This window comes from Camelus dromedarius, chromosome 1 (assembly GCF_036321535.1).
Source record: "Camelus dromedarius isolate mCamDro1 chromosome 1, mCamDro1.pat, whole genome shotgun sequence".
Lineage (NCBI taxonomy): Eukaryota > Metazoa > Chordata > Mammalia > Artiodactyla > Camelidae > Camelus > Camelus dromedarius.
Window position 1 is genome coordinate 96,294,105 of NC_087436.1, and position 14,855 is coordinate 96,308,959.

The 14,855-nt window shown below is 37.7% G+C and overlaps 1 protein-coding gene across 1 annotated transcript in view; it reads right to left on the reverse strand.

The window, feature by feature from the left end:
- NWD2 (NACHT and WD repeat domain containing 2) overlaps positions 1-14,855 on the reverse strand; it is a 164,108-nt gene that overhangs the window by 73,427 nt on the left and 75,826 nt on the right. The window contains exon 3 of the mRNA XM_031436157.2: positions 6,027-6,143. Within this exon, the coding sequence (XP_031292017.2) occupies positions 6,027-6,143 (117 nt within the window). The remainder of the gene's footprint in view (positions 1-6,026; positions 6,144-14,855) is intronic.

The following is a 14,855-nucleotide window of genomic DNA, read 5'->3' on the forward strand; positions in this document are numbered from 1 at the left end:
CACAAAGAGGTTGTAGAAGCTTTTCCCTCCCAGCTTTGTATCATTCCATCTTGTCCAGTGTCTCATGATGACAATTGCTGATGCTTTTGAGACTCTATCTATAAAGCCAGCTCAGCAAGAACAACTCTCCTCTTTGGAATTTAACTTTAAACATTTTTGTTTCCAGATCTCTACTAGCTCTTTAAAAATAGGATGTTTATAATTTTTTTTAAGTTATTGCAGTCCTACTCAGAAGTCCTTTGGAATACAGTTTTAAGTGAAATTTTTTTCTTACCAATGAAGTTATAAAGAGGTTAACTACTCTCCAGTTCACTTTTTCTCCATAATTCTTTTTACCACAAAAAATACAGTGGGTTATACCATAAAAATAGCTTATGTATCAATAAAAATTTATTGTAGAAACAGCAGCAATTAACTAAATGGCTCTCTCTTGGCTTCCATCCATGAGATGACTAGCTTTTTTTTTTTTTTTTTTTTCCTTCTCAAGAGTATTTTTAAATGTTTGCCTGTTCTAACTTTTTTGGTGATAATCAAGTAATTTATTATTGGAACCCATCTTAGAACTATGATGTCTAGCTGATTTCAACTGGACAAGCTTAATTTTACATATAAGGAATGTTTTCTTTTGATTGTGCAAGAAAAATACATCTAGAAAATATGAGGCATTAGATTGTCCTTTTTTAAAAAAATTAAAGTCTAGATTGCTTAATTTAGATGATTTTTCAGTTCAAATCAATGACTATTTTTCCATTTTAGTACATTTTGATTAGTAAATCTGTATATATAAATTTGATCATTAAATCACACAAAACCTGTACATTTTATTAAAGTAGAAATTAAGATTAAGCACTTGTTTTTTCTTTTCATGTATTTTATTTACTATGCCTAAAATATTTAGTATACCTAAAATGGTAAATCAAAGGTGAAATGTAGATAAAATGTAGATAGAATTTAGTTTCCAAAAACTAAACTGTTATAAAAACACTAACATTTTCTTCAAACTCAATGATTTAAGAACTCTCATTGTATGAATTTCTTAAATAAAGTTATTTAAAGAAAGAAACTAAACTTGAACTATCAAGTGGGCATAATTCACTTTGAAGGAACTTTGGTGACACAGTTAGGTGACGATGAACTGGTCAGTATGCTGTAGGTTTAATTCACTACTATCAGTGATGTACAAATATGGAATGATTTGATTTTTACCAATAACATCTGTGGACTTGACTTTGTCTTTTCTGGCTAGTTGAAAAACTTAAACTTGCTGAATAATAGATTTCTCAATCCAATTCCTTATGTTTTCATATTGCTGGTTTAAAATCTAGCCCAACCCAAAATGTATCTCTGAGCTTCCTTCTTTCCACTTTGTATATGCTGGTTTTAAGAGTGGCTGCCAGGAGTGGTTGCCTTCCCTGTGGTAGGCAAGAGTATGGCCTGCTCCTTCTCTGTCCCGAGTCATCTGTGCCACTGCTGGCAGTGTGTGTGTGTATGTTGTGGGGTGGGTGGGAAGGCTGCTTCAGCATCAGATTAAACACTCAGGTAAGAATGATGGCAGGAGTCTCACTCCTTTGGCCTTGGCTGCTCCTCTATCCAATGCCGTGCAATCTGGTAGCCCCAGAGAGGATGGCTACATGGGCTTTGGCTTCCTGAGACTCTTGTTAATTGCTTTGTCAATTCCCAGAACAGTGGCGCAGATAGGATTCCCTTTGTCCTGATTCTAAGAGATGGGGAACACCCTCTGAATGTGAAGTCATGGAACCTCCTCTTACCTGTCTCCAACATAACTGGTCCTCTTTCTATTGGGCGCCTGGACCTGGCTCTCCTAGGGTAACCTGCCAATCCCTTTCCCTCAGCAAATCTCCACATGTGGATTGAGGGAATGTAGTGAGATACTGTCTTCACCCCCCAGAGCACCCTTACATTGGGGGGCAGCATCCCTAAAGCTATCTCAGCTTTTCAAACTCCAGGTCTTCAAGTCAGTAGAGTACTTGCCTTTATCAACTTCTTCCAGGAGGCAGACCTTTGCTCAAGGTCTGAGTCAAAGCCCAAACTCCACAAGCAATTCTTTTGGAGTACTCCAAATTTGGAGGGATGAGAAGAAACCCCCCTGCCTCCATAAACAAGCACTCGAAGAGGGACGGGATGGGATAGGTAGCATGGACGCAGACTCTGCTCTCTCCCACAGGCAATATTCCTCACCTCCTTCATAAGGATTTTTATGGACTAAGTGGGTGGGACAGGTTGGTGGGAAAAGATGCTGCTAAACTTTTCTACACTTTGTGAGGGCTGAGGCAATTCTCTGCACTTAAAAGGAGAAACATATGGCAACTTTGGACTCAACTGTGAGCTGTCTTCCTGTTAACTGCAGTCCTGTTCAAAATCCCTCCTTGGGAGCAGGTAAAGGTCTTACTAAGTAAATTTCAGCAAATTAATATATACTCTGTACATTTTACATTGTTAAGAATGAACTTAAAACTCTTTAATATTTGACTGTCTGAATCAAGTCTTAACACTTTCTACATTTAGACTCTCATCAACATTTTCAAAGGGAAATTTCCAACATCACATACATGCCCAGTATGAATAAAAACATTTTATTCTCATTTGAAAATAACTGAAATCACAATTTAATGATAACTAATGGTTGTGTGGCCCTGTATAGCTCACAAAGAATTCTCACATACACCGTCACATTTGGTTTCCATAACAAAACTTTGGTATTTATTCAACATTTACTTGTACTTTACTGTTATTTCCCCCTCCCCATCTTATGCATGTGAGAATTAAAGCATGGTGAGCTCAGTGACTTGCCCTGTCAGAACTAGGGCTCTAACTCTGGCTATGAAATAAAAATTCTGGGTTTTCCCCACTGTCTGTGCCTTCCTCTATGTACACGTCTACAAATGCTCTTCTTTCTCAGCAGAGGTGCTGTCTTCTCAGTGTGCTGTCTCCCAAGTTAATCCTCAGAGTGGAACTGGACACCTGTCCAGGCCCCTTACTCTACCCCTCTGTCCAACCAGTGACCAAAAGCATGTGTACAAACAACAATCTGGGATCGGCAGGCAGAGCCTGCATGTCTCTAGGACCTGGGGCCATATCCCAAAGGACAACTTTTAGGAAATGAAGTTGAAAAGAACCAAGTACACACAACATTTAAGTCCAAGTTCCCTTTGGGCTTTAATTCCCTGGGTGCTGAAAAATGAAAGCTTTGTTTGGTCCTGAATTTATTGGTAACTGACATAAGGGCTAATGTCTGTGAAGGCTTTGAAGATATACAAACTTTTTTTTTCCATCAGCAATGGCAAATGTTCTTGCCAAAGACTTCAGCACTAGGGGAAGTAATATGCCATGCTTTGCAGCACACGGGGGTCATCATGACTTCTAGAAATATCACAAGGGAGCAGTGGGCAAGGAAACTTGAGCTCCAAAGCGACACATATGCGCCCACTGTTACCATAGTTACAACAGGAAAGGCCATAAGAGATGTACTTTTTCCCATAAGCAGTGAAATAAGCCTTGCATGATTTAGGATCACCAGGGTGAATAATCCTGGCTCTATCCACAGGGATTTAGCGTGGTTGCCTTGAGTGTCAACGTGTAACAGGAAGCAGAAGGAGGGATAAATGATTTGTTTACGCTCTGAAGTTGCTACTGATGTTCTAACAGTTAACCTTTACTTTCAGAACCTGCATGAACTTGCAAAGTCTTTAAATTATTCATTCCTGTACCAGCATATTACAGGAATTAATGGCCATGACTAAGTTTAGCTAGTTTGGGTATGACACTCTACAGGGTGATAGAAGGGGGAGAATGTCTCTCTCATTCCTGAATTTCTGAAGATGGATTAGTTAAAGCTGTGGAGATCATAGTAATAGAGATGCCCCAGGGCACACACATAGCTCTTTATGCCTCTAAACATGATGGAACCCAGTCTATCTTGTCTTCCAATGTTTGAATCTCTTCTAAAGCACCCCTGCCAGAATGGTTTTATTTTCTAGTTTTATGACAACGTTTTTGGTGACGCACTCATTACAATTTAGACAGCTTGGAGAGAGAATAATAATGATTACAACAAATAACAAGACTTTTTGTGGGTCATTATATGTGAGACACTATAAAAGTGTTCTGTAATTTCATTTCATCCCCAGAAAGATCCCAGGAGGTGGGTAACTATTATCATCATCTCTGTTTTACAGATAAGGAAGCCAAGGCTTAGAACAGTAAAGATATTGCTCTAACATCCCACAGTTATGAAATGTTAGTCAGACCCCGGGATATGTGACCCAAAACCAGAGAGAAAGCTGCATCTTCGAACTGCTTCACCTGGAGCTAAAGTCTGTCTCCTTGTAATTTCCATCCACTGGTCTAGTTCTATCCTCTGAAGACTCATGGAAAAAAAGTCTTAATTCCTCGTCCACCACTAGCTCTTTGGATACCTACATGGCTTTCAGGACTTTATGCATTCTGTTCAGACCACAGGACACTGTTCTTAGATGTCCTGTCGTCAACCCCCTTAAAACGATGCACTCTTCTTGTTTGGGCATTGTATTAGCTTTCCATTGGGTCTCTTCATTGCTGTATCCTCTGTCCTACACCCAGCAGCCAGATCTCTTCAGTCCTCTGCTCAGCACACTCTGGCTTCTCATGTCAAGGTCAAATCAATAGCCAACTGCAAGATGACAAAGCCCCATAATACGGCCTCTGCTCCCACACTCACCTCTCCTCTCACCCACCTGCTTCCAGGTCCCACTTCCTCTCTGTGGAAAGCTCACAGCTGCAATATTCACTCAGCTCTTTCCTGTCTCCCCTCTACAGCCACGTTATCAGTGAGGCCTTCTCCCATCAGTGCTATTCCCTCTCCTCTGTATCATTTATCACCATCCGACTTACTATTTTACATTTTTCTTTGACTTTTGCCTCCTCTGTCCTCTTAGCCTCACATAAGGATGACACAGTTTCTCTCTGTAATTTCATTTACCTTAGATTCTAAGGTCATAACACACTGGCCCACAACATGACCATGTCACATAGGTCAACCTCCCGCACCCCCAGCACCAAGAGCAGTCCTGGGCCCAGGACAGCATTATCCTAGTAGGTACTGGGTGAATAAATGAATAATTTGGCTACATACTAAAAACATTATAGAGCATTCATATACTTTAAATCCTATGTGGAGTTGACTATATAGATGGACATGCAAATTAATATTAAAAACTCTTTTACTGAAACACTGAACCTAGCTTTTAATCATATGATATATTTTCTTTACTAGTAATTTTAATACTCATCTGTCAGCCTCAGAACATCCTATGTCGAAAGGGGCAAACTTCCCTATCAACGGCTAGTTGCTGTCTGGATTCAAGATAAGGTTCTTTCTTCAGCTAAATTAAGGCAGTGATTTTGTACCATCACCTGCCATAGAGTGACCTACTTCTCTTACTACCACTGTGTTTACACAGAGGAGTGGATGTTCTTTAGAAAATAATGATAAACTAATAATAATGTTCCACTTGAGCATCTCTGGCCGAAAAATCACTGCAAAAACAATTTTTTTCCCCTACCGTGTAACAATTCCTATTGGCCGATCTGACATTGTATATTTGGTTTAACAATGTTTCAGCCACTGTGTTTTTTTAAAATGCCAGAAATTCTAATGTTGAGAAACAGAGCTACTATGATGGAACACTACATTGTAAAAGAGAAGGAAAAATAGAATAATTACTGTAGGGCTGACCCCGTAATCCGTACTGCTGATCACAAGGTGCCGTGGAAACTGTCGTCAACCCCAAGTCATCTCTCTGATTACCATTTCAAATTATTCACTGTTAATTCTCAGTGTTTCTTATGGAAAGCGGAGGGTTTTGTTCTCACACACTGAGGGCAAGGAAACAGTTCGAAAATTTTAAGTAGATATAAAAAGCAAGAATTTTTTCCCCATTTAAAAAGCCCCCTAAGAATCACGAATCAGCAAGAATTCTCATATTCCTCTACAATTTAATAGAAAGCATTAGTGTTTTTATACCCACAACAAAACATGGACCTGCAGAAGTTTTCAAACAGTCCTCAAGCAGCTTCATGCGGGTCTTCTGGAGCTCGGGGCTGTCCCATTCATCTTCATCAATTCCCCAGTACAGATCTATAACCTGGGGACCAAAGGATGAGGCAGTGTTAATTCACCTGGTGGCAAATTCAATTTACCTGTAGGCTTTACTCGTATTCACAATATTAAGTTAACGTGACTTTAACCTTTCTCTTTGCAGTATGTTTCCCCTTAGAGAAGGAAAATGATATTTTAAGATCAGTTTAAAAAGGTATTCTTTTTAATCCCAGGATGGTTTGGGTATGAACGTTATAATCAGAAACAAAAGAAGAAATTATACTGTTGACATGGGCCCAGGGAAAACAAAATATTAAATGTCAGAGGCTTTGCAATGCAGGTGTTCATTACATTGAAACAGTAGCAGGGTTTCAGAAGTTTCAAAGCAGCTGGGATATGATCACTATGTTATCTGAGACAAGTAACAGTGTCTAATGTTACTGTGTGTCTCAATATGAGAAGGGAAAAACGCAATGGGCATTCACATGTACTGACCCTGAGTTACACAGTGACATTTCTTTAAAAAAAATTAAAAAGAGAAACCTGTTATCCCACGGGGACATTTTGCTTATATCTTATCTGTAAGCAGCTTGGCTTTCATCAATACGTAGCTGAAAAACACGTATGGAAAACCATGAAAGGTATGCTTTCCTGAGAAGTGAGGATAATGGGATCCTCTGTCTCCTCACTTCAAAGGCGACGAGCGAAGATTGAGAGAGTCTGTAAAAACTTTTACAAGTACACTCTGAAAAATTTGCTATGGAGAGCAGTTTCATTCCCTTTACTCAACTGCTATCTGCATAAGGTAAATGTTCCTAATTGTAGCTTTGAAGATGTCTTCTTTTCCTTTCCTGTTTCTCACAAGCAGAAAAAAGAACCACCCCTAAACCCCCTTGCTGGCTGTTTGTATGGGTCCTCCACTGCCTGTGCCCTAAGTACTCCGTGTATTTGGCCAATGCCCCGCACAAGAGTGTCTGGACAAGATTTTTGTCTATCTGCATTTTTAGATGGCTGATAGAAATATAACAGCTTCTTTAAAAAAACCATTCCCATGACTCAGTCCATGAATTTCATAACATATGAAACTATCAGGACTGATTTTGAGGTTCGTCCCTTTAGTCTAACTTACAAAGTTTAATCACAATATTAAAAGAGAGGGACATCAGATTATAATTTCACTTTCGAATATGAGAGCCCTTAGCTGGAGTTATTTAAAACTAAATATAAATTAATTAAAATTAAAATTTTAGTTGAAGTGCTCAACAGTGCTCACTGGTTACTGACTCCCATATTGGAAAGTACAGAAATAGAATACTTCACAATCACAGAAAGTTTAATTGGACAGAACTGTGAATTACTGAGCCTCATATACTGAAATAACTAGAAAAAGACATTTTTGGCCATCTGCCAATAAATTGTCATAATAACAACTGCAATGTGAATGGCAACCCTTAGTTGTGCCATGCACAAACAACCATACACAGAACTTGGTCCCCCTCCTTTTGGCTGACACTATAATATCTGAAGAAAGGTATAGAATGAATGAAAAACAAATGGTAAATATGATAGTTAATATCACAAAAGCTATAAATATATACCTGCTATTCCTCTCACATCTTAAGTGACAAAGTTATATAAAGTAATAATTATGTCTTTGGATTTGTAATTAGATGTTGCATATTTAACAATAGCACAAAAAGGGAGAAAAAGTAATAGAGCTATATGGGAGTATTCTTTCTATAGCTCACTGGAATTAACAGAATCTACTTATGATGTATACTAACTTAAGATGTAGATGCCTTAAAATAACTACAAAGAAACTAACTCAAAAATATAGTGAAAAAATCATTATACAAATTAAAATGTTACGACAGAAAATATTTACTTAATATAAAGCAAGAAAGTACAAGAGGAATAGAGAAACATAAAGGACATGAGACAGAGGGAAAAAAAGTAAAATGGCAGATGTAAATCCACTACGTCAATAGTACCATTTAGTGTGAATGGTTTAAATAATCCAAAGGCAGAGATTATCAGACTGGATAAAAACAAGATTCAACTATGTGCTTCTACAGGAGACACATTTTCGATTCAAATAGGTTAAAAGGATGGAAAAAGATTTATTATGCAAACAGCAACCATAAGAAAACTCATGTGGCTATACTACCAGACAAAAGAAATTTTAAAACAATATAATTAGAGATGAAGAAGGATATTTTATCATGATAAAAAGGTCAATCTATCAAGAAGATGTAACAATTATAAATGTATATGCTATGAACAATAAAGCCTTAAAATACATGAAGCACAAACTGACAAGAAATTGATAATTCAACTATAATAGTTGGAGACTGAAATATCTCATTCAATAGTGGGAACAACTAGGAAGAAGATGAACAAAAACCTAGAAAACTGTAGCGATACTATAAGCCAACTAGCTCTAACATGTCTATAGGATAATCTACCCAACAACATTCTTCTCAACACATCACAACTTATGGGATGTAGGTAAATAGTTTTTAGAGGGAATTTAGAGCTGTAAAAGCCTATATTAAAAATGAAGAAAGAGTTCAGTAATTTGAGGCAACAGGGAAAGGAGAACAATTCAGAGCAAGCAGAAGGAAGGAAATACTATACTACAATGGAAATTAATGAAACAGAGTATCAATGAAACCAAAAGTTGGTTCTTTGAAGAGATCAACAAAATGAAAAACAGAAAAAAAGAGTCAATTTCCTAGAATCAAAGGTGAATGAGAGGCCATTATTACTGAATTTACAGAAATAAAAGGATTATTAGAGAATACTATGGCCAACTGTATGCTAATGAGTTAGATTACTTAGATGAAATAAAAAAATTCCTAGAGAGATAAGTTAAATAAATTGACTCAAGACAAAATAGAAAATGTGAAGACATTTTTAATAAGTTGAGAGACTAAATCGTAACACAGAAAGAAAAGCCTAGGGCCAGATGGATGCACTGGTGAATTCTACCAAATATTTAAAAAAGAATTAATACCAATTATCTAGTCTTCAAAAATTATAAGAGAATACCTCCCAAATTTATGAGACCAGTGTGATCCTGGTACCAAAGCCAGACAAAAGTATCAAGAAAAATACAAAGTATTATCTCTTATGAAAATAAACATTCTCAATAAAAATACCAAAACCCCTAACACAGCAGCATATTAAAAGGATTATACAACACAGCTGAGAAGGATGAATCCCAGGAAGGCAGTATTGGTTTAGCATCAGAAAATCCAGTAATGGAGGACACTATGTATTAATAAAGGGCAGAAGCCTCATGGGCAATCTCAACAGACATGGAAATAAACACCTGACAAAATCCAACACCCCTTCATGATAAAAAAAACAAAACAAAACAAAACAACTGAACAAACCAGGAATAGAAATTAACTTTCTCAACTTGAATGAAAGTCATGGATGAAAAAACTACATCTAACACCATACTTAAGACAAAGCTTTCCTCCTAAGATTAGGAGCAAGAGAAAGATATCCACCTTCATCATCTTTATTCAACACCATACTGGAGATTCCAGCCAGGGCAACTTGGCAAGAAAAAGAAATAAAATGCATGGATATAGGAAAGGAAGAAGTAGATCTACCTTTATTCATAGATGACATAATCTTGAATATTGAATACCCTAAAGAAACCACTAAACTGTTGGAACCAATGAGTAGTGCAAGGTTTTAGGATACAAGATCAATATATAAAACCCAATTGTTCTATGTGCTAGCGGTGAGCAATCTAAGATTGTAAAAGTCCATTTTAAAAAGCATCAGAAAGAATAAAAAGCTTAGGGATAAATTTAACAAAGGAAATGCAAAATTTATACTCTGAAAATTACTAAATATCATTGAAAGACATCCCATATAAATGGATTAGGAGACTAAATATTGTTAAGATAGCAATACTCCCCAAATTAATCTACAGATTCAATGCAATCAGTATAAAACTCCCAGCTGGCTTATTTACAGAAAGCTGCTCCTAAAATTCATACGGAAATTCAAGAGATCCAGAATAGCCAAAACAATCTTGTAAAAGGAGAACAAAGTTGGAGGACTCACACTTCCAGGTTTCAAACCTATTATAAAGCTGCAATAATTAAGACAGTGTGATACTGGCATTAAGTATACTCAATGGAATATAACTGAAAACCCTTAAATAAGTTCTCACATTTATGGTCAACTGATTCCAAGAAGGGTGCCAAAATAATTCAATGAAGAATGAACAAATAGTATTGAGGCAACTGGACATCTACATGCAAAAGAACAAAGTTTAATCCTTTACCACATGTCATATATAAAAAGTAGAAATAGATCATAGACATAAATTAAGAGTTAAAACTATAGTTTTATAGAAAACATCTTTGTGACTTTGAATTTGACAATGGTTTCTTAGATATTACAGGAAAGAAAAAGTAACCCCCCCCAAAAAAGATAAATTGGACTTCTTCAAATTAAAAAAGTTTATGCTTCAAAAGACACTGTCAAGTAAGGGAAGAGAGCACCCTCAGAATGGAAGAAAATATTTGCAAATCATATTTGACAATATATTTGTATCTAGGATACATAAGAAACTCCCACAACAAAATAAGACAACCCAATTAAAAATGGACAAAAGAAGTGAGTAACCATTTCTTCACAGAATATGTACAGATTGCCAATAGACACATGAAAAGATAGTATCATTAGTCATCAGGGGATTGCAAATCAAAACTACAATGAAATTAACACTTCACACCCACTAGGATGGCTATAATCAAAAAGACCACAAGAAGTGTTCATAAGGATGTGGAGAAACTGGAAACTTCATACACTGCTGGAGAGAATATAAAATAGTATGGCAGTTACTCCATGATCCAGCAATTCTCCTAGGTATACACCCAAGAGAGATGAAAACCTATGTCTAGACAAAAACTTGTACATGAATGTTATAACAGCATTCATTACTCATAATAGCCCAAAAGTGGAAAGAATACAAGTGTTCATCAAGTGATCAATGGATACATAAAATGTGGTATACAGCCACCCAATGGAGTAGTTTCTGGCAATAAAAAGTAATGAAGTACTGATACATAATATAACATGGCTAAGCCTTGAAAACAGTATCCTAGGTGAAAGAAGCTGGTTACAAAAGACCACCGGTTGTATGATTCCATGTATATGAAATGTCTACATTAGGCAAATCTACAGAGTCAAAAAGTAGATGAATGGTTGGCTAGGGCTGGGAGAGAGCAGAATAGGACAATTAGGGAGTGACAGCCAAAGGGGACAGAATTTCTTTTTTGGGTGATGGAAATGTTCTAAAATTGACTTTGTAATGCTTATACAACTGTGAATACACTAAAAACCACTGAACTGTACACTTTAAATGGGCAAGTTTTATGATATGTGAACTGAATTATAACTCAATGACACTTTGCACATCTAGCTTGTACTGTGATTTTCTACAGGTCTTACATCTCCTCACAGAATTGACTGCAAGAACAGAATATGTTTAAGTCAAGCACCTAGTATACTAAGAGCTAAGCACTAAGATCTAACTAAACATATGTGGACCGAATGACCAGGGTAAAAGTCAAAACAAGGCTTTCATTTATATTTTTAAACAGAAGCCTAAGCGTCACATGATCTATTTGCCACCTATGGGAGTCTTTTATAATAGTCCATGCATCTGTCATTTCCTTAAAGTTTGGCCACCACTTGCCTTCATCCAGGCCTTTATAACCCATGTCGCCTTGCTTTAGTAGCTTTGTTTAAATATTCTCTTACTTCCAGCTTTTCTCCCTTATATTGTTCCTTCTCAAATGTCTTTATGAGCGGAAAATGATGAAAAATAAAATCAAGCAACTGTGAAGATAAAGATGAAATAAATAGATGAAACATCTCACTTATGCAACACAAAACGCCATTACGGGCAAATAGATGCCTCTGTCCACATGATCAATAACTGGCAAGAAGCAGTTGGAACCCAAAGTGCTCAACGAGACAAGATTTATTACGTACTTTAAAAAATTAAGCTTAAGCTTTTGGCCTAATGTCCAGGCACTGCAGACACTGGAATCTAATTTACTATTTATTGGAATACTACCTTGTTGACAGCACATCTTCTGTGCCTTTACTTATTTCATCATTAAGTATAAAAGCTCAGGAAAGTAATTTGATTTGATCTTTTTTCGCTTAAAACCATCCAACTTGTTTAAAAATATTCTTAGGGAAGCAAATTTATCATGCTTATTAAAAGGTGCTGAATTGGTCTGAAAACAAAAAGCCAGCAATTAAATGCCCTAACAAATTTTGCCGCTTGAAATTAGACATAATCATTGAAATACCAAGATTCCTGAACAATCAGTAAAGCAACCTGTAAGAAACAAATAATAACCTTACCCTTTACCAAAACAAAACAAAAAGGTCAAATTTCAGTTCATAATGGCCTTTCCTTTCTTCAGAGTCTTCGAATTTAAATATTTTCCAAAACATTTTCCTTCTCAATTTTCCTATGCCACGTGACACTAACTGAATGCAAAACAAAAATGTAACTGCAGAGACAATATGTCTGATTTTGTTTTCAAACAAACACACTATTGAAACGAAGGCTGTTCAAGTTATTAGGATGGGAGGCTACGCACTCATTCCAATGATTCTGCTGTTGCTCCGGACACTTCCTCTGTAGGAATTACCTCATTTTGTGTTGAAAAAACTCTCATCACTTTATAGTTGGGAGTTTGTTTTTATTAAAATGACATTTCTTTAACCTCCCTGGCCTTTATGTTTGTAAGATATGGCTTTGAAAAGACCTTTAACTCTTTGAAAAAAATCACAATCTATTCTTACATCTGACACCACTGAAAATATTCAGAAGAACACAAAGCAGGCCCAGAAAGCTCTGAACAGGACATTATTGTGCTATGGACGTAACTTTCAAGGTCAACACAGAAGTGAAGACAGCACTCATTCAACTGTATTTTAGTAGTTGCGTCCTGTTACCAGAATGCTCATCTCAGGAGAAAGTAAGCAGGGAGGAGTCTTAAACCTCAGCCTAGGTCAGATATTGTCTACCAGTAGTAAGTTAATACTTATAGATCTGTCAATTCTTGCTCTAGTTAGAATGACTGTCCCCAGATGCATGGGGTGCAAGGAAAAAAAAAAAAAACTCCTTTTGAGGTCCACACCATGCACGGCAACACTTTTACTAGAACAACGGCAAACACTGACGACTTTAGGTCACCAGCAATTTTTCTCTTGGTCCTGACAAATCTGACTAGGCTGTATGGCAGCATGACTAAGATAGACATTTCTGGGAAAATCAGGTCCTAAATCGAGCCCAGGCAGAACTGGCTGGTCCTAGTGTCACACACGATCACCAGAAAGAAAGAGGATCCAACGGTATGAGGTAGGATGAGGCTTCATCCAAAGCCTCAAAAAGACGACTAACAGCTCAGACCTGAAGCCTCTGTGTCCTGGATATTCAGCTGCTGGACAGCCCTAACAGTCACAGTGTGATGGTAAGGAAGAACTAAGCCCTTCACAAAGGCAGGCCTCTGACTATCAAGGCTGAATGAACTTGGGGACGGAGAGAAGGTACCAGGAGTTGTTAGAGGCAGAGAAGCTGCAAGCCAGGCGCCACTGAGCATCTGTGTTGAGTCTGTGCTGGAGTCTTAGCTCGCCGCATAAAGGAACAGGACCCAGGTGCAACTGGATACCAACTTCCTTCGGGGCAGGACACCTGGCCACAAACAAACAGTGCGCCTGAGTGAAAAACCCCAAGCTGGCTCTGTTCCTGTCGGTGGGATTTCAGCAACCACCATATGGGAGGGAGCCTGAGTGTACGTGTGCCTGTATCCCTCGGGGGCTTCCCTAATTAGCCCCTTGCTTCCGTACTTGCTCCTTCTAATCCGTTCACTACACTGCAGGCAGCGGGGTCTTTTTAAGATGCAAATCTGATCGCCATAGCTAAGATTTCCTTTCATTCTTCCAGACACTATACAGAGTAACTTATTTACTCCTTAAACTTAGGACTAGACAGAAATATTATACCTGTTTTAAAAATGAGAAAGTTGAGGCTTAGAGAAGCAACTTGCTTGGAATCACACAGGTAGTAGCAAGTAGTAGAGGCTGTTCACATTATTTCACAGCGCTTCTCGTCACCTTGACGACAGTGCCTAGAAGCTATGACCTAATTTGTGAGATCCTCCACCACCTAGTCCCCGCCCAGCTCTCCAAACTCATCTGATGCCATGTTCTCCCTCATGGGTCAGGTTCTGGCTGTACACATACTCCTCAAATACGTGCGTGTGTAACGTGTGTATGTGTGAGTCTGTATATTTACATGCATACATTACACTTATACTTACATTCCTATACCTATCTCTATCAGTTTTTGTGAATGTATGAATATAGGCTTTTTGGTACAGTAGTTCAGAGCACTACACTGCAGGCAGCGGGGTCTTTTTAAGATGCAAATCTGATCGCCATAGCTGGGATCTGGGACAAACTGCTTTAGTTCAAATTCTGACTCTGCCATTTATTAGCTGTGGGATCTCTTGCAATTATTTACTTCTATATTTCTGAGTGTCCTTATTGAATGAAATGTGGAAGATAGAATTTACCTCCTTGGCTCACAGCAACGACTAAGCACGTTCATGTACACATTGTGCTGAGAGTAAGTGCCTGGCAGGCAGTGAGTACTACATAATGTTAAAGTTCCTTCCCCAAATTTGCTTATGAATGTTCCTTC